A 26857-nucleotide genomic window follows, 5' to 3' on the forward strand; every position below is an offset into this window, starting at 1 on the left:
AGAGTTTATAGGGATGTGCAACCAACTTTTAGCCCCTATTTCTTCACAGATCGGAGTAGTAAGAACTGTCAGGGACCCAAGGATTGGTTAATTACCATATCATGTGGCTGTGTGGTAAGAAGCATGCTTTCCAACGACATGGTTCTAGGTTCAGTCTCACTGCGTGACATCTTGAGCAAGTGTCTCCAACTATAGCCTCAGGCCGACCAAAAGCCTTGTGAGTAGATTTGGTAGTTGGAAACTGAAGGAAGCCCGTCGTATATATATATATATAATTGTTCCATGTCCTCGCGTTGCTGTGTTTTTTTCTGTGTTTTCTTGTTTGGATTAACTTTATATATGTTGTGTGTGTGTGTGTGTGTGTGTATTTATGTGTGTTTGTCCCCCACCATCGCTTGACAACCGATGCTGGTGTGTTTACGTCTCAGTAACATAGTGGTTCGGCAAAAGAGACCGATTGAATAAGTACTAGGCTTATAAAGAATAAGTCCTGGGGTCGATTTGCTCGACTTAAAGGCCGTGCTCCAGCATGGCCGCAGTCAAATGACTGAAGTAAAAGAATAGATAGATAGATAGATAGATAGATAGATAAAGAGACAAGGAGAGAAAGAGAGAGAAAGTTAGAGAGAAAGGGTAAAATTTAAAGGAGCGAGTGGATGTGTGTGTGGGGAGGGGAGGGGAGGGGGAGAAAGATAAAAAAAAAAACAAAACGAGAAAACAATTCGGAATTGGCAGAGAGAAAGGAGATCGAGAGAAAGAGGAGAAGGACGAGAAAAAGAACAGAAATATCGAACTATATATATACATATATACGCCAGCTGCTATGTTGTTGTTTGTTTGTCTCATTTGGTCTAAAGTCGTATGACAACCACCGTTATATACATTTGTTGTTTTATTACTGTTTTCAATTTCGTTTTCGTCTCTTGTATTCACATCCGTCTTGTGCGTTCACATTCCTGTCTTCTACCAAGAAATCTAATGCTTACAGTTAGTGTTTTTTCTGGGCTGGGCCGAGAGTTGGAGCAAATATCAGAATTGAACAGCCGAAATTTGCTATGATGATTCGGTGTCTGACTGAAGATTGAAGGCTTCGAATGATTTGTCTGTGTTCCGTGTTCGTCCCTTCCTGTATTTCACGTTCATTATATATAAAAACATTCATTCTTATATATATACATATATATTGGTAAAAACGGTAAGATAACAAAAGAAAGAAAACGACCTCAATATTATGTAAATAGAGGAAATTTATCTGTAAAAAAATATGTGACCAATTATTCGGTAGCCAAGATAAAACTCTGAGTTTCGGATGCCGAAGTGGGAATCCACACCACCAGTTATCCGGCTGTCTAAAAAACGCTATGGAAAAAAAAAAAAAACTTATTTCATGGCCTCATGGTTCTGGGTTGAGTCCCACCGCGTGGCAACCTTGGGCAAGTGTCTTCTGCTATAGCCTCAAACCAACTAAAGCCTTGCGAGTGGATTCTGTACACAGAAACTGAAAGAAGCCCGTCGTATATATATATATATATTATATATATATATATATATCATGTGATCACGGGATCACGTGACCGACCAGACTATCAGATACTGTTACACATCGCTGGTCACATTGCGCTTTGCATTGTTTTAGCCATCAAATGGCCTCACTCCATTGGCTCGGCGAACAGGCCACACACACACACACACACACACACACACACACACACATATATATATATATATATATATATATATATATGCATATATCTATGTGTTTGTGTCTTTGTGTCTGTTTGCATTTCCCCCATCATCGCTGGACAACCGGTGTTGGTGTGTTTACATTCTCGTATTTTAGCAGCCCGCAAAAGTGCCCGACGGAGTAAGTAGTGTAGTAAGCTTTAAACAAAAGTGTTGGAGGGTCGATTTGTTCGACTAAAACCCTTCAAGGCCGTGCTCCAGCATGGCCGCAGTCAAATGACTGAAACAAGTAAAAGAATGAAAGAGGATAAAAGGTGAGAGAAGCGGGAAAGGATGGCTTCAAAGAACCAGGGAAAGAGAGAGAGAGAGAGGAGAGAGCGAGAAAGGAGGAAGGGGAGGAAGCGCCTGAGTTTATGGGAGAGCGTAAGAGTGGTAGTTTGAGGGGGGTGTTATTTACATATCCAGGTGAGAGAGATCGAAAGAACTACATTAGCAAGCAATGGAAGGGGGGCGGGGTGAGTTGGAAATCAATGGTCGTGGTAGGAGGAGAAGAAGGTGTTTGCTGTTGCTGTTGTTGTTGTTATTGTTGTTATTGTGGTGGTGGTGGTGGTGAATCTCTGCTGGCTTTTCTTTATCCTTTTAACCCCTTTATCCTTTAATCCCTCCCCTTGCTTGCAAACGATTAATTAATATGTAAATAAATAATTAAAAATAGAAATTACTCAGTTCCCACCACCACCACCACTACTACTACTACTACTACTACTACTACTACTACTACTACTCTACTACTACTACTTCTTCTACTACTACTACTACTACTACTACTAGTTCTTCTGCTGCTGCTGCTCCTACTACTACTACTTCTGAATCCCTCTTTCTACCATCGGCACCAACACCAGCAACAGCAGCAACAACGCCAGAAACGCAACCACTATTTGCTGCTGCTGTTGCTGCTACTGCTACTACTACTACTTCTACTACTACTACTACTACATGTAACAACATAAGCAGCAACGCTGTCAACGTTTCTATCACCACCACCACCACCACCACCACCAGCATTACTGATACTGTTTCTACTGCTACTACTACTACTACTACTACTAGCAGCGGCAACAGCAACGGCAGCAGCAATAGAGAAAGAAAAAAAAACGTTACCCCACCACCACCACCGTCATCATTGCTGTTGCTGCTGCCATCTTTAAGAACGACACCAACGTCTCTCTTTCGATAATAGTAAGAAGGCGAAAAGAATAACAGCAGCAGCAGAAACGTCACCGCCATTAACACTAACAGCAGCAAGGAAAACGTCACCGTCACTACCACCACCACCACCACCACCACTACCATCAGCAGCAGCAGCAGCATCAATTGAAAGAGTCATCGTCACCGCCGTCACCACCACCGGCATTAGCAATAGTAGGAGGAAGAGGAGGAGGAGGAAGAGCAGCAGCACCACGCTCACTACCACCACCACCAGCAGCAGCAGTACCACGCTCACTATCAGCAGCAGCAGCAGTCCCATCATCACTAACAACAACAGCAATGAAAAGCGTATGAATAACATTCATACATACACCTTCAACGAGTGTATGTAGCTTTGTTACACACATCCATAAATACGGTGGGATAGAATCGCTACTGTCACTACTACTACTGCCACCACCACCACCAGCACCACGACTACTACTGACTATACACAGACTACAACAACACTATACCCCCGACGCACACGTCTATACTACAAACCCCCTTCCCCCCACTCCTGTCTCTCGTAGTGAAAGGTTTTACACTACAGTAATATCAGCGCTGGTATCTCGTATAGTACTTCGGTCTTAACACTAGTCACTTGTATATCGAATCGTACGTACCTCACCACGCTTACACTAACACCATACCACAGTTACGCTACAAACCATTTGACTACCAGTAGCTCCGGTTATATTTTTGTTTGAGCTGTTTGTAGTAGAAGGAGAACAACATTAACAAGCAAGGAGATCTGACAATAACAAATACCACCACCTCCACCAACAACACCAATACCAACAAAAAATGGATAGCACCAATAATGAGTTTAAGAATTACTCTGCAAACGAAACAGGTGAGTTAATTTCTACCTTTGAGTTAATTCTTCCTCGTGTTTTACTCTTGTTTATTGTTGGGGTTGTTTTCAGAATACAATTTAGTGTCTTGTTCCTGTTATCAAACATTCAGAGAGCAGAAATGCCTATTATTATTAATGGAAATCCCACCCTGAATTTACCCACGACTGTCTTTTCTTTTCTTTCTATAATACTAAGACCAAACATTCTTGTTTGGTCTTAGTATTATTATATCTCTCATTCGTTATTTCTCTTGTGGCAACAAAAATGAGAGAGCAATGCTATGTACACACCACACATTCACAAATATACACAAGCACACACGTATTATATAATATTTATATACATATATATATACATATACACATATATATACGCACCCATGATACAGTATCTGAATGTTTGTGTTTATGCATGAAAATACGGATATTTGGTTGCATTATGTATTTGTATTATGGATGTATGTGTTATATATGGTGCATATATAAATATGAGCATGGCTTGTATATGAATGTATATGATAATGCATTGATATACATATTTAATGCGTGCATATGAAGTATATATATGCAACGACTTGAAAATGAATGTGCAATATTTGAGCGCCTGTACGTATGTATACGCGGGTAGGTTTATTTATATCTCTGAGAGAAAGGGAGGGATGTGTAAATATAAATATGTCTTCATACACGTATATATATATCGAGTGTGTGTGTTACGAATGATGTACACGACCAATATACGCATGCATACAGATATGTATGTATGATATCTGCACTCACTATGAATGGTATACGTTTATGCATGACTATGCGACCAAATGTGTGTGTGTGTGTATATTTATATATATATATATATATATATATATATATTTTATGCATCTCTATGTCTGACGATGTATGTCCCACCACGATTTCCACTTTATTTCTGATGTTCTATTCTTGTAACCTGGGCAACTGTTGAAATTATTTTCGTGTGCATTGACAGGATCAGTAGAGCGTCGGTAGACCAAAAATGCCTACTCTATATCGTTACATCCTCTATGATCATCACCAGCGTAGAAATATTCGGTTTTCATATCCCACCGAATTGTACTTTGCCTTTCATTCATTAGGGAATGGTAAACATAAAGTTCCAGTAAATTACTCTACAGCATCTTCTCCGACACACCCCTCTAACTCTCTCGCTCTCTCTGTTTCCCTTATACCAAACACTGTAGCCTTGTGGAAACCAATCTTGGAAATTATTGTTCTCGTGGTTGTTGATTTTAAAATTCCCCATCTTTAATGTATCAAAAAATAAACACCATCGCCAGAACAACAAATGGTTGACCCGGGGGCAACTTTCGACTGGGTCTCTTTGTATGTATCTAAGTTATATATATTTATACATATATATATTTATATTTATATTCTTGTGTATTAGAATGTGTAGCATTGTTCAGCCTTCAGTCTAGCCTGACCTAGTAAATCTATCTTGAGAGACATCCAGTCACCATAATTCCGTCACGTTTTATTTTATCTTCTTCTTTTCTGTTGATATTTCAGGTATGCCAGACCTGCCTCTTTCTCAGACGGCAGTAGCATGTAGTTTGGGGAAGATATGACTGCTATTTCTAGCATGCTGAGCGACTGCATAAGTTACCCTCGTATTGTGTGTGTTTATACAAACGTATTTGTGCATCATTCAAGTTGAAGCTGTTTATTATAATTACAAATAATGTTTGCAAACGGTTATTGTTATCAAAATGAATGGGTCCCAAGGACGCTCAGGAGGTAGTTATATTTTCTGCATAATGCTATCAGCCGGTTTTTGTTATCGATAAGGCTCCATTACAGTGTGTGTGTATGTGTGCGTGTATATACATACACACTGGAACGAAGCCTTATATATATATATATATATAAACCCATGCAAACACACTGGAACGAAGTCTTTTCGATAACAAAAACCGGCTGATAGCATTATGCAGAGAATATAACTTCATCCTATGCTTACTTCATGAGGCCGGAATCCTCCGAAGTTAGTGATCCCAGAGGCGTCATCATGCGTAGAGCCGAACAGGTCCACCAGTGCTCGCCATTGCTGGCGGTCCCGTGCCAGCTTTTCTGCAGCCTATATATATATATATATATATGTGTGTGTGTCTGGGGAGTCATAGTCATATAAAAACCAAGTTAAATATATATTCTCTTTTACTTGTTTCAGTCATTTGACTGTGGCCATGCTGGAGCACCGCCTTTAGTCGCGTCCCATGACTTATTCTTAGTAAGCCTAGCACTTAGTCTATCGGTCTCTTTTTGCCGAACCGCTAAGTGACGGGGACGTAAACACACCAGCATCGGTTGTCAAGCGATGATGCGGGGGACAAACACACACAAACGTAAACACACACACACATATATATATATACATATATATGACGGGCTTCATTCAGTTTCCGTCTACCAAATCCACTCACAAGGCTTAGGCTGGCCTGAGGCTATAGTAGAAGACACTTGCCCAAGGTGCCACCAGAACCATGTGGTTCGTAAGCAAGCTACTTACTACACAGCCACTCTTACGCTTCTATACATATTTTAAACACTTTGATTTGATCCCTGCAATTTAAGTTTCTTAGGCGTACAAAAGCCTAGCTCGCCAGGTTTTATATATATATATATATATATATTCTTGCTTTAGTCATTTGACTGCGGCAGTGCTGGAGCACCACCGTTCGTCGAACAAATCGACACCCCAGAACTTATTCTTTGTAAGCTTAGTACTTATTTGATCGGCATCTTTTGCCGAACCGCTAAGTTACGGGGACGTAAACACACCAACATCAGTTGTCAGGCGATGGTGGACACACACACACACGCATATATATATATATATATATACAACGGGCTTCTTTCAGTTTCCGTCTATCAAATCCATTCAGAAGGCTTTGGTTGGCCCGAGGTTATAGTAGAAGACACTTGTCCAAGGTGCCACGCAGTGGGACTGAGCCCAGAACCATGTAGTTTGGGAGCATTCTTCTTACCATACAGCCACTCTTGTGCTTATATTAAACAACAGGAAGCTATAGGAACTGAACCCTGTACCCATCAGATACAGGCTGTGTGGTCTACCATTAAGCTAAACGGTCCCTGACAAATATATGAAGCGACCCGCCAATACAGTTTGCAGTATTGCGAAAGTGCTGACTGAAAGTCGTTTTAAATCCCTTTGGTGGGCCGATACAGAGAGTAGCAGTAATATAATGGGATTAAAACTGACCCGTATTCCCTCATATTCCGTTGTCAAAGAAAAACGGTGCAACTTCCGTCTTGTGTCACGATAAATAATTCTCAATGTCTATTGAATATCATTTTTTTAAAACTCTGTCAACACTGATGGAACGAGAGCCATGACCATTCATCTCCATCAAGTCAACAAGAGTATGATTTAACCCTTTTGACACCAACCTGTTTCTTTATTACCCACAAGGGGCTAAGCATAGAGGGGACAAACAAGGACAGACAAACGGATTAAGTCGATTACATCGACCCCAGTGCGTAACTGGTACTTAATTTATCGACCCCGAAAGGATGAAAGGCAAAGTCGACCTCGGCGGAATTTGAACTCAGCACCCTAGTTCTAGAAAAAGAAAAAAACTTCCTGTTTTAAAGGGATCTAAATTAGAACACCTGTCAAAATTTCTTGTTCATTTACGTTTCAAACACCAGCTTACTAATGACAAAATTATTCTAGTATATATTCCAGTATTTTTTTAAAAATTGGAACAAAGATAGGGAGTTTCAAATGGAATATATATAAGAATAGTGTGGAAATTTTTGGCTGTTGTTTCTGACAGATCGTTTGACCACGCAACTCCCTACCTACTCGTGGTTTCTAAATTCATAACTGAGACGGTTTCATGAAGCGACTTTCAGTATTCCATCCGCCTATCTGCAACAGTCAGCCGTGGTGTGTCTTGATGAAGATAAAACCCTCATTGTTATTTTTTGTAGAGCACCGGACGAAATGCTTTGCAACACTTTCAGTTGCGTCTTTTCTTATTTTCTTATATTCTTGTATTCGAATCTTGATGAAATCGAATGTTATTTTTCAACCTTCCGGGACTGTTCATTTAAAGTGCCGGTCAGGTGTTACGATCCTTTGTATTATTGTATTAAGGCGGTAAACTCAAAATGAGAATACAAAACACGAACAGAAACCAGAATGACAGAATACAACGCAAACACGAACGTTATTCTGAATACGTTGATGTATTCAGACTTGTCTTTCTGAAGATGTTATCGTCATAACATTTCGACTGCCATACCCTCCGGCTTTCTTCACGTTTAAAGCTCTAAATTTCCACCATTTCTTTGCCCCACGGGGGAAATAATATGGTAAATATAATTAAGATTTGTAGCCTTACTAGTGGGTTAAGTTCAGTCCTTGCATCAGTCAAGGTGTGTGTGTGTGTGTGCCTAGGCACGCGCTTGTATTTTAGTCCTTCCTGTACAGTTGGCTTGTATACTGGGCAGCTAGGGGTCCCCATAATCCCAGTTTTGAGCATAGTTACATCTTCCCAGGTGATGCTAAATTATTTAATGATCTTTGAAGAAGGCGCGCTCTGTCGTCTTGAGTCTCTCTCTCTCCCTCCCTTCGATACTCTCGTGGTATCTATTTTACACCTGTCTTGGATATTCGTTCTTCTGGCAGTTGGAAAACATGGCCTGCAAGTTTCGCTCTTCTTCCCGCCACGATCTTCTGCAGGCTGCGCAGATTGGCTCATCTCAGGCGTTCAGGACCTGTGATCCTGTTCCTGTAGGTGAGTATTCGACGTAAACACCATTGGTTGATGTGTAACGAATTAGCGGCATCGCAAGTAGTGGAATACCTAATAAGGAGGATACCCCTTGTATGGATAAAAGTATGAGAACAGCCTGCCCAACACCCGCGGGTTTAGTTAAGGCTCCTATTCGAAATTTCGAGAACATTAGCAAATAAAGCAAACGCTTAAAGATAAGGGCGTCAAACTGAATATGGCGGTGTGTAACAATGGTTCAGATACAAGGCCGGCAATGTCGAGGGTCAGGGTTTAGCAGACATCATCAACTCTTATTACTTGACTGGTACATAATTTTATCGACCATGAAGGGATGAAAGATAAAACTAACATCGGTTGGCAGGCATTTTGTCCGGTGCCGTAACGATTCTGTCAATCCATCGACCATTTCCATATCTGTGTATAATAATGACGAACCCCCATTACCGCCACCATTCGGCTAAAACACGAACTTCATTATATTTTCTGAAGAAACCAACAATACTTTGAATATTCATAATTATGTTTTTCCTGTATATTAAATACGTAATTGTATAATGTATATATTATACTATTATATACCATACATCTTATCTGTCTGTCTCTCTCTTTATCTATCTATCCATCCATCCATCTATCTATCCCTCTCTCTCTCTCTCTCTCTCTCTATATATATATATATCTATATATATATATATAATATATATATATATATATATGAGAGAGAGAGAGAGAGAGAGAGAGATAGATAAGGAAGGATAGTATTGTTTGATCCAATATTATTGGTGGCTCAGCCAGATTGTTATAACTGCGTATAGGATTTCATATTTGGGTCGCCTTACACACGACCAATCTGGTGATTTATAACTAAGATGCATTTAGGCATATCAAGTGACTGCGATACTTGACTGGTAGATGTTCTATCGACCATAGATGTAAAGAAAAAGAAAAAGACGAAGTTGATCTCACTGTTATATTGGTTTCGAATTTTGGCACAAAGCCAGTAATTTCTTGGAAAGAGTAAGTAGATTACATCGACCCCATTGCTCAACTGGTACTTGCTTTGTCCAGCTCGAAAGGCGAAGTCGACCTCGGCGGAATATCTCCCTGTTGTATTGCGTCAAGCAAAATCATCCTTGTCGTATATTTAAACGGTTACATATTTTATAAGGACGTTTTGAGGTCATATTCCGCCGAGGTCGACTTTGCCTTTCATCCTTTCGGGGTCGAGTAAATAAGTACCAGTTACGCACTGGGGTCGATATAATCGACTTAATCCGTTTGTCTGTCCTTGTTTGTCCTCTCTGTGTTTAACCCTTTGTGGGTAGTAAAGAAATACATATTTTATAAGGAGGCCGATTGGTTTGGTAGTAATATTCCGACATTGCGTTCCTGAGTTCAAATCCAGCCGTGGTCAATTTAACCTTTTATTCTACCGGTGACTAATAGTACCAGTTAAATTCATTCTCAGTCGGTTGCACTACACTATGAGATGTCGTGGGAGACTACCCAATATAGTTCCTTTCCCTTGTGTGTTGCTAAGAGGGGTGTTAGTAATGTTCTGGGACCGATTTAGTCGATCGATCCTTTCATCCATCCATCCATTTTTGGCACCCTTCCTGGGAGAGTCGTAGGAATATAGAGTCCTCAAACATCTCCACACCGTCCTATCAGAAGCAACCGTCGTTACACTTTCCCGCTGGATTCCCAAGACTGACCAGTTGAGATTGTGGATATTATCCAACCACGTCGCTCGTGGTCTATCCTTACGTCTTCTGCCGGTTGGCTCGGCTTGAAGAATCTGTTTTGCAACATCATTTCGTTCAGTTTCACCCATATTCCTTTGTCAAGGAGAAACAATGCAACCACTGCCGATATCAAGGCGGCGAGCTGGCAGAAGCGTTAGCATTCTTGGCGACATGCTTAGCGGTATTTCGTCTGTCTATACGTTCTGAGTCCAAATTCCACCGAGGTCGACTCTGCCTTTCGTCCTTTCGGGGTCAATAAATTAAGTACCAGTTGCGTACTAGGGTAGATCTAATCACCTGGCCTCCTCCTCCAAAATTTCGGGCCTTGTGCCTAGAGTAGAAAAGAATATCCTCTTTCTTTACTGTTATCTTTTACTAGTTTCAGTCATTAGACTGCGGCCCTGCTGAGGCACCACCTTCAAGAATTTTAGTCGAACGAATCGATCCCAGTACTTATTTTTTAAAGCCTGGTATTCTATCAGTCTCTTTTGCCGAACCCCTAGGATACAGGTGCATAAACCAACACTGATTGTCAATCATTTGGTGGAGAAGAGGGTGAACACACACACACACACATATACGACGGGGGCTTCTTTCAGTTTCCATCCACCAAATCCACTCACAAGGCCTTGGTCAGCCCAAGGCTGTAGTAGAAGACGCTTGCTCAAGGAACCACACACTGGGATGGAACTCAGAACCCTGTAGTTGGAAAGCAAACTTTTTACCACCCAGCCATGCCTGCTCCTATATTTTATACATTTATAATTATTCTTTTAGTGATATCGTGGCTCTTTGCGTTCTGTGTTCAAATCTCGCCGAGGTCAACCTTGTCTCTCATCTTTCCGGGGTCGATGAATAAAATACCCGCCAAATCTCTCGCTCTCAATTTAGTACAGTGCATTGTGAAAGGGTCATTGAGTACCACTAATATGGAGTACCACCCATCTGGAGTGGGTGTCAAGGAAGGATTAACTGTTACCTGTCCTCTGGTATGCTACAAAAACCGCACGAGGAAACTAGATATGGTGGGTATCGACGGACCGATATGCTTGCCGCACACCAGACGACAGCTTCATCTTTTGTCTGACCTATGTATCACATGCGATAGACAGGACATATGTGTCATGTATGATAACCACCATGCGTCATACACGATACCATTCCCCGTTTCACCATGCGTCATACATGATACGCATTCCCAATCTTTTTCAAACACCAGAGTAACTTACAATAAGGAAAGCCTTATATTACTCAGAGCGTATGAAACGTGGGCAGACTGAAAACAAGCATGGATGTTTTGGACAAACCAATGAAAATGCTTTTGAACAAGCAAAGCATTAAAGAATCAAGACGATATATTTATACTTAACCTCTAGCGTAGCTAGAGTGTGTGCCGCCCGGACCCCATAAAAAAACACATTTACTACAGCAAGCCCAAAAGTGGTACCCCTTTAAAAGTGTCGCCCAGGTTGGACCTGTCCTACCCGCTCCTAGCCACCCTAGTGTACTTAACCCCACTTCTATTAAATATACATACTCTTTACTCTTTTACTTGTTTCAGTCATTTGACTGCGGCCATGCTGGAGCACCGCCTTTAGTCGAGCAAATCGACCCCGGGACTTATTCTTTGTAAGCCCAGTACTTATTCTATCGGTCTCTTTTGCCGAACCGCTAAGTGACAGGGACGGAAGCACACCAGCATCGGTTGTCAAGCAATGCTAGGGGTACAAACACAGACACACAAACATATACACACACACACATATATATATATATATACATATATACGACAGGCTTCTTTCAGTTTCCGTCTACCAAATCCACTCACAAGGCATTGGTCGGCCCGGGGCTATAGCAGAAGACACTTGCCCAAGATGCCACGCAGTGGGACTGAACCCGGAACCATATTTCAAGTATTTTTATTTCTTTGTTTAGAACGGTATTTCTCAATCAAGTTTTTTTTGTTTTTAATCTATGGGCTCCTCTGGTTCCCATTTTACTTTCGGGGATGGTGACCCCCCATAGTAATTCGATGTTTAAAGAATTATATTTTAATGATTAATATTCTTTTATACGTCTCAGCTCTGGCCATGCTGGAGTACCATTCTATAAAAGGTTGTTTAAATGTAGACAGTAGCCATGCTGGGGCACCACCTTGAAGAATTGTAGTCGAGTGAATCGTCCCCATTACTTATATTTTAAGCCTGGGACTTGTTCTATCGATCTCTTTGCCAAACCGCTAAGTTAAGGGGATGTAAACACGAACACCAGTTATCAAGTGGTGGGTGACAGACAGACAGACACACACACACATACACATAACATACATTTTACGACAGGCTTCTTTCAGTTTTCGTCTAGTAAATCCATTCATGAGGCTTTGGTCTGCCCGAGGCTATAGAAGGCATTTGCCCAATGTGCTACTCAGTGGGACTGAACCTGGAACCATGTGGTTGAGAAGCAAGCTTCTTTCCACACAACCATGCCTGGTTTTTGTTTTTAGGAGATCGAGCGATCCTGTGCTGTTTTAAGGATCGTTTCGGTTTGAACGGCAGTTTTTAACATAATTTCTAAGTAACTAAAAAATGTTAAACTTCGTATACTGGTAGAATATGTTTATAAAACATCTTTTTCTCTTGGCTTTATTGAGAAAATTCTATAGTTTGTAAGATATTTCTTGTTTTTTCTTCAATTTCTGCAATTTCAACCAATCACTGACGTCTATTGAGGTAATAAACATTCTGTGCCGTATGAATATGTCCCTCGTTTAAGAAACAGATTGGGTTTATTTACATTTCTGAAGAAAAAAAGATACCCTACCCCTCACCCCTAACCCTAAAACAGATTGAAATGCAATAAATCGATACTAGGGTCATACTTATGGGTGACAATTTCATATGACACCGCTAGAAAAAACTGCCGTTCAAACCGAAAAGGTCCTGTTTTAAGAGTGTTGGGTGTTCTAATGTCTGCATTGTGTGGGAGAGAAAGTGTTGTTAGAATGGTGTTGCATGGGTTAAATCAAGAAAGCTCCCACATAGAGACACGACTGCCACTCTTACTCAACACTCTTAACTGCCACTCTTACTTCGTTTCTCCAGAAAATATTCCGGACTACATTATCTAATGAGTAGTTTTTATCGAATACATTAACATGTTTAAATTAAATTTGTGAGATTTGACTGCTGTTTCTAGCAGGGAGACTGCGTTGGACAGTAGCAGGGTACGGTTTTGTCTTATCCGTGGATGTAGAGGGGGAAGATTACGTTACGTTTTTGCGTCCAGATTTTCAATTCCTACTTCGCAACACTAGACTTCGTCGTTAGCAAAGGCATCCCTGAGAAATGCATGAACATCACACAATCTTGCATTTCCTAGCTCATCTTAATATATGTGAGAGCTTTCTGTTCGAGATTCAAATGTTGTTTGGTTGTTGCCGTAAAACGGATCAATAGACAATCGACGCTAGCAGCTTCAGTTTACTTTTTGGCACCCTCCTTTAGTCTTGCTTGCTAACTTATCTTCTCACCGTGGGGTCGAATTGATGTTGCAATTTTCCTGAGGACGATTAAAAATATGTTTTAATTATTATTATTATGTATCGAAAATTTACTTATAAACTTCTGTCGATACTTGTCTTCCCTCTTCAATCTCTCACTGTGTCCATTTCATTTCATTTTATTCCTCTCCCTCGCTCACTATTTAGCTGGAGATGATTTTTAAAGGCGCAGGAGTGGCTGTGTGGTAAGTAGCTTGCTTACCAACCACATGGTTCCGGGTTCAGTCCCACTGCGTGGCACCTTGGGCAAGTGTCTTCTGCTATAGCCTCGGGCCGACCAATGCCTTGTGAGTGGATTTGGTAGACGGAAACTAAAAGAAGCCCGTCGTATATGTGTGTGTGTATATATATATATATATATATATATCTATATATATATATATATATATGCATGTGTGTTTTGTGGTCGTGTTTGTCCCCCTAGCATTGCTTGACAACCGATGCTGGTGTGTTTACGTCCCCGTCACTTAGCGGTTCGGCAAAAAGAGACCGATAGAATAAGTACTGGGCTTACAAAAAGAATAAGTCCCGGGGTCGATTTGCTCGATTAAAGGCGGTGCTCCAGCATGGCCGCAGTCAAATGACTGAAACAAGTAAATGAGTATATATATATTTCTCTTGTTTATTCTAGCTCTGGGCAGCCCCTCTCATCTTTCTTATTCTCAGTCGTTTTAAGCGCATGAATGTGTGATCATATATTGTATGTCTTTCTCACTTTCTATCTATTTTTTTGTTTGTTTTTTACATCATAATTTCTCTCTCTCTCTCTCTCGTAATGTAAACACGAACCACTCTGATCTGTTGGTAATGTTGGCACTATATGCATGAATATATATAATCACACACACAAACACACACACATATATAATGGGAAAGGCCGGTTTATGGGATTACCTTGGGTTTCCCGTTCATAAAGGGTTTAGCTTTATAGCGTATAGCCAGACCCCCAAAACCTGTTGGTCATGGGCCAATAGGTTTTTTGGATCTGACGACAGGCCATAAAGTTAAACCCTTTATGGACAGGAAACCCAAGGTAATCCCATAATCCGGCCTTCCCCACTTTTAATATATATTGCTCTATATTTTAGAATGTGCTTCTTCCGGAATTGTTTTCTTTTTACAAATGATATCTTTATATATAAAAGTGAAGTTGTGTGTCTGTCTCCTACGATTTAGATTCCTAACTACTCTCACATTTTGCGGTGCAGTTTAACCAAACGTGGGTATCTTATAGTCGTGATTCATATCGAGCCCTTCTGGGTATTAGCGCGCGTCTACGATGAGTCTACGATTAAAAAAAAAATTACCATAATTTTTTTTCCCATTTTTAATGCATTTTTTTGCTATTTTTTGGCCATAACTCTCTAAAAATGCTTATATAGTTATTTCCCTTACAAACCCGAGCAACGCCGGGCGATACTGTTAGTGATTATATATATATATATATATGTATATATAGTGCAGTATATGGTATTTATTGGCTAATATGCAATTTTAATATAAGCTACACTCGAAGTTTTAGCCTCGCTGGGAACTGTAAACAAATGTTTTGTGTGTATGCATGAGATAGAAATCACTTTACAGTCGAATGAAAAATATGTAACATGTTTAGAAATTCATATTGCCACCAAAACATTTTTTTTTTGCGTCTTCTGCAGGTCATTGCTGCATATGTATAATACATACATGCTTCCATATGCATGGAGACATATGTCCATCCATCAATCAATCCATCCATCCATCTTGTTGTTGAAGTTCCAATGAAGAAGCCTTGGAGCTAGCTTAGAAAGCGGCTTTAATTTTTCCCGCCAAACTAAAGCCACGTGGTAGGTGACGCCATTCTTCCTGCTCCGGTAGATGGCGTCTGTTACGCCTACAGTACAGACACATAGTGCTCGCTCGTCGGGTTTTCGTTTTCATGCAATATGACCGGACGCACCAAGCACAGACCATAAACCTATGTCTCATCACCAGTGATGATAGTTTTCATGAAGTCTGGGTCGTAGTTTGCACAATCCAGCATGTCCCGAGCAGTTCCGTCCCGTGACTTTTCGAGGCCCCATCACTCCAATGAAAATTCATTGTTCAATATCTCACGTTATCCTAAACACATATTTAAAAGCACAATAAGTTAAATTTACTCAGGTCTATTACACATTTCAATAAGTAAAACTTCCAGATATGAATAAAAGCGCAGTTTTATAATCCAGGTAACTTTCAAAGACAAACACGGCGCACTTTTCGCTTCTCGAGATCATCGATCGTTTTAGAATAATCAAGCTGAGAGCTAAGTTCGTGTTCATTAGATATAGATAATCCACAAAGTCTGCTACACGTTCGTGGTATAATGTAATATTTTTACAAGAACTTCTGCAGGGACAATGTATTACCATTTTATTTCTTGAAGTCTTCTGTTAACATAGTTTAATTCTTATTCAAAATCTTAACCAAAGTAAATAGATAACTCATCTACGTACTTTGATCTTAACATGGATCTCTTCAAGTGCAGAGGACCCATGCGACCGCAGGTGTTGCAGGGGCTTAGCGACGGCCCTGGTCCCAGCGATTGGGGGTGGGGTGACACCACCATTCCTGCGCATGCGTGGATAGTTTCGCGCCGGTAGACCGCATAAGTTCCCGATTGTTGCGCCTCTAACTTATCTAAAGCACATGTAAAGTTGGTCTTAATTGAATTTTTTTTCTCTTTGCTGGAATGTGAATGTTAGGAGTCTCTTGGGTGATTTCTGTTGTCTTTTGCATTTGAGGAGTTTGTGTATTTAGGATGTTGTTCATTTTGGGGTCTTGAGTGAGCAGTGGGAGATTTTGTATAATTGTGTTGTATGCTTCAACTATGTATATATATATGTGTGTGTGTGTGTGTGTGGAGGCGCAATGGCCCAGTGGTTAGGGCAGCGGACTCGCGGACGTAGGATCGCGGTTTCTATTCCCAGACCGGGCGTTGTGAGTGTTTGTTGAGCGAAAACACCTAAAAGCTCCACGAGGCTCCGGCAGGGGGTCGTGATCCCTGCTGTACTCTTTCACCACTCTTTCTCTCGCTCTTTCTTCTGTTGGCCTGCTCGCTTAGCCAAGCGGGGTGGCGTCATTCGAAGGCTAAAACAATGCGAACACATTGTGACCAGCGATGTGTAACATCTGATGGTCTGGTCGGTCACGTGATATATATATATATATATATATATATATATATATATATATACCGCGTGTGTACTGTTGGCGATTTTTTTCCCCCTGTCTTCCCTTCTCTGGATCCTTCCTTCTATGTTTCCGACGAAGAGCTCCGCTCGAAACGTTTAACCCTCCTTCTTTCCTTCTTTCCTGAGCATCCAATAATACTATATTTGTTCCACGTCCTCGCGTTGCATTTTTTTTTGTGCTTTCATGTTTGGATTAACTTTATATATATATATATATATATATTGATTGATTGATTAATTGAAACGCTAACTTGCTTTGAGAATTAGGAGATTAAAAGGAACGCGTGTCTTTGGAGTACTCAGTCATTTAGCAAGTTAATTTAACGTGTGAAATCAATTGATCCAATTCTTGAATGGTCATCATCGGAAATGATGCGCGAACCATCACTGCCGCTACCTTATCATTATTATTATCATTATTATTATTATCATTATTATTATTATCATTATTATTATTATTATTATTATTATTATAACAACAACAACAACAACAAAGATATTGACATTGACAACAGCAATGATAATAAACGCCATCGTGTAAAGTAACTGTAGTAAAAACAAAAGCTCTCCTACAACAAAGCGAACCTGTACAGTAACTAAAAGAACAATGCTAACCTGCACTACAACAACATCAAGAAGACTAGACGATGTAATAAACCCTCCATTTTCCTTTCTCTCAACCCACGTGACAGGAAATGTAAGTAATCGACGTTCGCTCCGTTCCCATCAATTGTTTCTGTCTCAAGTAAACCGAGCTGTTACTTTCTTCCTATAACACATCTTGGCTCTCTTTTCTTAATGGAATACTAACTGGCTTGTTGTTGTGGTGGTGGTGGTGGTGCTAGCGGAGGTGGTGGTTGTGGTTGGTAGAGGGGATGTGTGAAGGGGGAAGATTCACTGTTCGTTTTTAACTTCCTTTATACTTTTGATGTATAACGTATTCACTCTATGAACGAACACGTCTAGGTTTCACTCCGTGCCCCCTCATTTTTGCTCTTTCTCCCCCCCCTCTCTCTCTCTCTCTTCCTCCCTTTCTCCTCTGTCTACTTTTCACTCTTTCTACCCCCTTTTTTCTCTTACTCTCCGTTCTCTCTCTCTGTTCTTGCTTCCTCCCCTCTTTCTTGCTTCCTCCTCTATCTCTCTCGTTCTTGCTTTCTTCCTTCTCTCTCTCGCTTTCACCTCTCCTCTCTCTCTCTCTCTCTCTCTCTCCCTTGTTTCTCTCCCCTCTGTCTCCTTCCCTCCCTTCTCTTTCTCTCGCTTTCACCTCTGCTCTCTCTCCCCTCTGTCTCCTTCCCTCCCTTCTCTTTCTCTCGCTTTCACCTCTGCTCTCTCTCCTCTCCCGTCTCTTTCCTTCCTCTCCCTTGTCTCTCTCCCTTCTGTCTCCCTCTCTTCCTTTTCTCTCTCCCTCTGTCTCCCCTTCCTTTTCTCTTTCCTTCTGTCTGCCTCCCTTCCTTTTCTCTCTCCCCTCTGTCTCCCTCCCTCCCTTCCTTTTCTCTCTCCCCTCTGTCTCCCTCCCTCCCTTCTCTTTCTCTCGCTCCAACGACGTGAGCATCCATACTGTCGAAGTGAAGTGGATATTCTCCAAGAAATTCCAAGTGATAACGAAGAGCTACTCGTGTTTTACTTACATCGTTTCTGTATGAAGATACGTGGCAAAATAGATTAAGGGACCGCGAAGAAGCAACGAGGGACATTCCGGAAGTTTTGAGACTTTCTTTTAGGAGAGGGAATTATATACCTCCCAGATTACTTTATAGATTTAGTTTATCCCTATTATACATCTAATAAGCTGACCCGACAACTTTTATTCCACATCGAAGGAGACGGCTACAACAGCACTTGGAACACACTCTACCAAACACTGCTCGTCACGGGTGACCGGTTTGCAGATTGCAACCAGGGCGTGAAGACAGTTTGGGAGCTCGATATGCAATGAAGCTTTGTTTTAAAACTGGGCAAAATAAGAAAAGAAAAAAAAAAAGAAACCCTTCAAAAACTTATGAAATGTTCCAGACTGCTTCTCCGTGACTTTTGGTTGTTTCCCAAACTGGAGAAGATGAAAGCTGCTGTAGCAAGGGCGTTGGTCACCTTCCCTATGGAGGACTTACATTGGCCTTCACCAGGTGGCTAGAGTGCTACAAGTGCTACAAGTGCTTCAAGTGCTATGAGATCGGAGAGGATTGCTTCAAGTGCTTTGAAGAGGAGATTACAATGAATGCCCCTCTTGAAGATGTCTCAATTCTTTTGGAATGCACTTTGTATAAGGTTTGTGCAACGTTTTCATGTAAATAAGAGATGATAGAATTTTGCTTCATGACTTTTGGTTTTTATCGCAATTTGCTATCACAGTTTTAGACCTCAAATGAGCATGTTAACCGAGTAAAGGTTGAGGGAGATTTGGCTGCTCTTTTTAACAGATCGAGCGATTACATAGAGGCTCCCTTAATTGGCTCGTTGATGTTAGTGCTGTTGTTGGGTTTTAGACAATCCAACGACCACCCACTGTAAGGCAGGTGAAGTAGGGGTGTATACTTGATTAGATCAACCTAGGTATTTGACTGCTGTCTACGAGGCAACGAAGGAGCCCCTGCGTAATAACCCCTCTCCCAAACATGCCTCACATTACACTTTCTCAGCTTAAAAATAGGGTCATATATATATATATGAATAATGTAGTCTAGGTTTCCTGCACATGGGGGAAATAGCAGGATGGCCATGAACGGAATTCTTTTGATTATGGATCTCATAAGATCAGGTCTGACCTGGAGTTAACCAACATCTGTACATTTTAGTATAGACTTAAGCGGAAGGTAAATGAACTGGCAGAATCGTTAGGCGGCGATCTGGCAGAAACGTTAGCACGCCGGGCGAAATGCATAGCCGTATTTCGTCTGCCGTTACGTTCTGAGTTCAAATTCTGCCGAGGTCGACTTTGCCTTTCATCCTTTCGGGGTCGATAAATTAAATACCAGTTACGCACTGGGGTCGATGTAATCGACTTAATACCTTTGTCTGTCCTTGTTTTCCCCCTCTATGTTTAACCCCTAGTGAGCAATAAAGAAATAAGAATCGTTAGTGCTTCGCACAAAAGTGCTTAGCGCCATAAGTTCCTGCTGTTTGTGTTCTGAGATCGAATTCCGCCAAGGTGTACTCCACCTTTCATCCTTTCGGTGACGAAAAAAGTAAAGTACCAGTCAAATACTGGGGTCGACGGAATTGACTTACCCCTCCACTCAAACTTGCTCGTCTCTTTGCCCTACTTAGAAAGAATTAGACATACCGTACATTTAAAGGTCTGGTGTGTGTGTGTAAATATAGACGTTTTAACGGACCCCGGTTGTTGGTACCGATCTGATATAGGTACGACGCCTATAGTACCACAAACATAGTGAAGCAGTAGTAATAGATATAGTGGATTAAGATCTAAATACGGTGTACCTCATGGAGTATGTATAAGTCTTATTACTGAGTCTATCTCCTAGGAAGCTAATTCCATGCTGAGCACGTCTTCGTAACAGTTTCGTCCAGAAAGGTACATAGGTGTACTTTGTGCCCTAATTGCTCATTACATGCAATTTACACTCACACACTGTGATTGTTGGTTGCTAAGGGATTCTATTTTTGTGACACTGTCTCGTGAGAGATACAGTTCTCGAAATAGAACGCCCCTTAGCAGGAGACTTGCTGTATACGATGTGGGAAGGGTTAGGTCTTCTGGTGCTTCTCTCTATATATTCGCGTTGGAACCTCAAAAAATTCATGATTTTGTTAATATTTGCTGAGGTGCATGCATGACTGTGTGGTAGGAATTTTTCTTCCCAACCACATGGTTCCGGGTTCAGTTCCACTGCGTGGTTCCTTGGGCGAGTGTCGTCTACTAAAGCCTCGTGTCAACCAAAGCCTTGTGAGTGGATTTGGTAGACGGAAACTGAAAGAAGCCCATCATGTCTCTCTCACACACATACATACACACACACACACACACACACATATATATATATACATACATACATGCATATATATAATGTATGTCTTTGTGTTTGTCTCCCACCACTGTTTGACAACCGGTGTTAGAATGTTTACGTCCTTGTATTTTAGCGGTTCAGCGTAAGAGACTGATAGAATGAACCAATAAATAAATACTGAGTTCGATTCATTCGGCTAAAAAAAAAAAAAAAGAAAAATTAAGGCAGTGCCCCAGCAAGGCCGCACTCTAATGATTGAAATAAGTAAAAGATATCTCATTAAGACTGATCGTAATGTGCTCTACGGGGATCCGTATTTGTCTTCTTGCTAAATCTGTGCGCACACACACTCGTCCATTCATACATTTCAGAACCTCGTAGAATCTAATTTGATCTTTCGAGAGGCTCTAAGTGTACGTAACGGAGTCGGGTGGGTGTGGGCCTGGGTAAGTACGAAATATCAGGAGGACAAATATTTGTTATGATAAGGTCTATAGAGGAATGTAACGAAATCTGAGAGCGAAAACTAATAGTCATGTGTAGGTGTGTGTGTGTGGGGGGGGGGAGCGTGGTAACATGCTTTTACAAATGTGTCGCAACACACAGCCCACGCATGCGTGCAGTCACACACACACACACTCACTCACTCGCCGTATTTCAAAGCTTATAAGATGCAACTCAGTTTTGGCAATCTCTGTTGAGCAACTCTTATCTAGTAACCACCCCGTCCTCTCCATCGTGTCTGTGTATGTTTGCGTGTGTGTATATATATATATATATATATATATATATATATAGGGAGAATTCACACACAAAAAAAGCATAAGACGAAGACAGGTGGTGTAGACAACAAACAGATGTATTAGTATAACGCTCGGGAAGTGAAAAAGTCTTTAACGTTTCGAGCCTACGCTCTTCCACAGAAAGGAACAAGGAGAGAAAATAAAGAACGTGTAGTGGCTAGCGATCTATATATATATATATATATATATATATCTACACACAGTGCAGGGGCGTGGCTTACTGGTTAGGGTATTTAGCTGACAATCGTAAGGTCGTGAAATCTATACCCGGCGTTGCTTTATGTCCTTCAACATTTTATTTCGTCAGGGTGAAAAAGTCGACAAAAAAAAAAAAAAAAAAAAAGAAAAAGGTTTCTTGCCAGTTTTACGGTAGTTTTATATTCATCCTCTGCTGGTTGCATATCCTTGGCTTTTTCTACATTTCATCTGCCAATTATGAAGCATTGCAACTATTACGTAATTCTGAACCCCCAGAAACAGTCGTCGGACATGAAATACCATGCTCTGTCCCTTCAATGTTCTGTATGTTTTTGTGCTCCATGTTAATTTGTTTTGTAAATATATAAATATCTATATGCTTATACATGAGTGTTCATTTGGACATATTCAGTCTTTGTCTCTCTGTCTACACACATATACACACATCATGAACAAGTGTTTATATACATCTCTCTTTCTCTCTCTCCCCTTCTCCCCCCTCTCTCTCTATATATATATTTCTAGGACTTTATGAACAAAAAAATGGGCACTTTATAAGCCGTCAGATACAGTCTGTTTTAGTTGTGTGTGTATGTGTGTAATTCCGAGTTCTGGCGCGTTTCGAAATTGCGAGTTCTCGGGTTTCGATATCCCTGCCAGTATACTTTGCCCAGTATATCTTTCTACCGGAGCTTCCAAGCGATCAAACCTTTTGAGTGAAACTCGGTCGCTCATCGGCTAGTCTGTACCTTAGGTATCTTCCACTTGACTTAGAGAATCCGATCTTTCGTTTATATTTCGAAATTTCCAGCACATTTTGTCTACCGGGGCCACGGAAAATACTAGAATTTATAAGCGGTTTCTGTTTTAAAGACAAGGTCAGCAATTTTGATGGGGGAGATGGGAATTAGATGGAAAGCAAATTCAACTTCATTGGAGTTTGAGCTAAGTATTAAAGTCAGAAGAAATGCCACAAAACATTTTGTCTGACACGCTAACGATTCTGCCTGCTTGCCCCAATTGTTCTCAACCATGTTTTGCTTACAGACCCCTTTTGGTTCCTATTTTACTTGGATGGAGCCTCCTAGCCATTCGATACTTAAAAATTATTCTATTTTTATAATTAAATATTAGGAATTGTATAAGAAAAATAATTTGGGTATTTTAACAATATAAACAATTCATTGCTCATAAATTTTTAGCAACAAAATCTTAAGTAGACCCCCAAGGGTCATATGGACCTTTGGGTTGAGAACCACCGAGTTAGACGATAAATAGAAAAGAAGCTTGCTTCCAAGCCACATGGTTCCTGGTTCAGCCCCACTGCGTAGCACCTTGGGAAAATGTCTTGTGCTATAGCTGACCAAAGCCTGGTGAGTGGATTTGGTAGACGGAAACTGAAAGAAGCCCGTCGTGTGTGTGTGTGTCTGTTTGTCTCTCCATACCGTTTGACAACCGGTGTTACTGTGTTCACATCTCCGTAACATAGCGGTACGGCAAACAAGACCAATAGAATAAGTACCAGGTTAAAGAAATAATCCCTGGGGTCGATTTGTTCGACTAAAACCCTTCAAGGTGGTGCTCTAGTATGGCCGCAGTCAACTGACTGAAACAAGTGAAAAAGATAATGACATAAAAGAAATTATGTTTTTGTTTTCCTATTTCTTTTCCCTTTTCTTGTTTTCCCATTTTTTCCCCTTTTTCGTCTTTTTCTATTTTAAAGATTTTTTTTTTTTGCTTTAATGTTGTGAATTAATTATTTCTTTGTGTCTGTAGCGGAGCGTCAAGTACAATTTTGTGCATTATTAGCAGTTGTTGTTTTTTTTTTTATGTTGCTGTAGTGAAAAGGATTAAGATATTTTCAATTGCGAAAACATCTTGATAAGGTTGGTTTGATGAGGCTTTCTCAGTCTTTTTTAGATGCGATTAAGTTGTTTAGTAAAGAGTATATTAAACCTACTTTAGTTAATTATTTTCCCTTTCTTGTTTGTCCATTTATATTATTATGTTTTGTTTTATTTTTATGAATATTATATAATAGTTACTTTTTGGGGAATGTGGTGGTGGGTACATAAGTATAATGTTGTATTAATGTATTTCTAGAATTGGACTGGATTCAGTGATGGGGGCTTGTTGATTTTCTTATAGTTAGAGAAGGAGAAAAGGTATCTATGGTTCCGCACGGGGCCTCTATGACTTGTTATAGTGAGGGAGGGCAGTATTCGAAAAGCGGAGGGCTTGTCCTGAATGCTTGTAACAGAACGGACTTCGGTAAAGACAGCCAAGGACCAGGCGGGGGTGTTAAACCGAGTGTCGGATTCAGTGCACAACCCGAAGAAATAATGGTAGGGTGAGGTAAATTTATCCACCGCTGTGTAGTGGCTTGTATGCCTTTTAACGGGTTTGATTAGCGTGTCTCTGACGTAATTACAAGTTCTTGGTTCTTATGAGTCGAGGAAAGAAATATACGAAAACGATTTGCAATTAACTGCGAGGCTTCATTCAACCGCTGAATGAATTTGTACAACAGCTGGTTGGTTACATCATGATGATAACTGTCTGAAGAAAATATACAGATTTGCTTCTCAAATCAGTCGGAACTTGGTGATGTGTGCTTGGCAGACAGGAACAGAAATACGTGACATTCCTTCATGCTGTCTCTCATTCTCTGTTTATAGGTGCGATACAAAAGGGGACACACGTAGCGTGTCAAATTTACCTGCAAAACAACTCTCCTCTCTTTCTGAAGATTCCCACCTCACTGGCGAAAACAGTAAAGATTCTCATTTAAAGATGCCATCAGGTTCCAGAGAGCAAGCATTTTTTTACCGCGCTTGGTCTGTCATGTGATTCGATTGAACAGCTAACGTATCCAATCTCAACAACGGACTCGGTCAATGTATTACACCATCACATGACCAAGTCACGTGACCAAGCGTAGAAAACCTGAATATGAGCCATTCTCTGACTATTTAACCCTAGTTAGGCGATCTAGTAACATCCACTTCCTACAGCCTCAATAACCTTGAGAGCTATTCCAACGGAGTGCAACTCTTGGTAGGGTTTACCATGCTGGGTAGGTCAAACGATAGAGGCTTGACTAATATGGACCCCATGTTTTCCCAGATGTGAAAATGAGTTTTGCTTAGAGCCAATACCCTTACCTAGAAAAAAAAAGCAAGTTACAGAATCATTGGTGACCATTCTGAACCAATAAAATCTGGGAGAGGAAGGACTTCTCTCGAGAGAACGTATGCCTGAAGTGTAGGTGTGGATGAAACTCAAAAAGGGGACAAGAGAAGCTGAAAAAAACACAGGAGTTCGACTGGAGAGGAGTAGAAAAGATAGTCCTGAGTAGAAACCGGTGGAAAAAGTAACCGGTGACTTTTGCTCCATGAAGAGCAAAGGGATTAAGTGAGTAATAAGTAGACAGATCTATTGATAGAGATGATTTAGTACTAGCGGTTGAAACTAATTAGAAATGTATGCGATGAAATTAGATAAATTACAACTTTTATTGAATTTAATTAAATTTAATACTATGGTGACAAGAGATAAATAGGTGAATTCATGTTGAAGAGATAAACAGGTGAATTTGCGATGACACATATGTGGAGAGCATTAAACAATAATAACTTAGAAATATAATTAGGTGATGAGATTGACAAAGATAGGCAGACGTTGATATATAGCGAAGTTAGTGTTGACATATTTAATGCAAGAGTGAGATATGCATATATATAATAAAAATTAAATATAGTTCTGCAATCAATCAATATATATGTGTGTGTGTGTGTGTGTGTAATGCGCTACACGATTTTGTGTGTGTGTGTGTATATTATATATATATATATATATATATATATATATATATATAATTGTTTGAGTAACGTTTTAGCGTTTGAAGCTGTTGAATTTGTTCCTCTTGTTAAGATTTATTATGTTTTGTGAACCATTCTACTCGAGCTGGAGTCGTTCTGTTTATTATTATTATTATTATTATTATTATTATTATTATTAGTATGGTGAGCTGGCAGAAACGTTAGCACGCCGGGCGAAATGTTTTGCAACATTTCGTCTGCCGCTACGTTCTGAGTTCAAATTCCGCCGAGGTCGACTTTGTCTTTCATCCTTTCGGGGTCGATAAATTAAGTACCAGTTACGCACTGGGGTCGATATAATCGACTTAATCCGTTTGTCTGTCCTTGTTTGTCCTCTCTGTGTGTAGCCTCTTGTGGGCAGTAAAGAAATAGGTATTTCGTCTGACTCTACATTCTGAGTTCAAATTCCGCCGAGGTCGACTTTGTCTTTCTTCCTTTCGAGGTCGATAAATTAAGTACCAGTTACGTACTGGGGTCGATCTAATCGACTGGCTCCCTCCCTCCAAATTTCAGGCCTTGTGCCTTGAGCAGAAAGGATTATTATTATTTTTGGGGAAGTTCCTTCTGCTATCTTCATTGTCTCATAATGTTTTAATGTTCATGCAGCGAGCTGACAGAATCGTTAGCACGCTGGACGACATGCTTGGCGACATTTCGCCTGTTGCTGCATTTTGAGTTCAAATTCCGCCGAGGTTGATTTTGCCTTTCATCCCTTTCGAGGTCGATAAATTAAGTACCAGTTGCATATTAGGGTTGATCAAATCGACTGCCCCCTCCCCCCTTGTGCCAAAAGTAGAAAGGATTATTTTATTTATTTTCTGGGATGTTCCTTCCGCTGTCTTCATTGTCCCATAATGTTTTAATGTTCATAAATTCCGATGCTTTGCCCGGCATTGCAA

General features: G+C 40.5%; 1 protein-coding gene across 2 annotated transcripts in view; it reads left to right on the plus strand.

Moving 5' to 3' along the window:
* Positions 1 to 3222: 3222 nt before the first annotated feature.
* The window catches only part of LOC115223244 (mechanosensory protein 2), a 111317-nt gene continuing 87682 nt past the window's right edge, over positions 3223 to 26857 (plus strand). The window contains exon 1 of one of the 2 annotated variants that reach the window (XM_036512161.1): positions 3223 to 3787. In XM_036512161.1, the coding sequence (XP_036368054.1) occupies positions 3739 to 3787 (49 nt within the window). In that variant the 5' untranslated portion in view covers positions 3223 to 3738. The remainder of the gene's footprint in view (positions 3788 to 26857) is intronic. The other variant, XM_029793740.2, reaches the window with a different exon arrangement.

This window comes from Octopus sinensis, linkage group LG22, assembly GCF_006345805.1.
Source record: "Octopus sinensis linkage group LG22, ASM634580v1, whole genome shotgun sequence".
Lineage (NCBI taxonomy): Eukaryota > Metazoa > Mollusca > Cephalopoda > Octopoda > Octopodidae > Octopus > Octopus sinensis.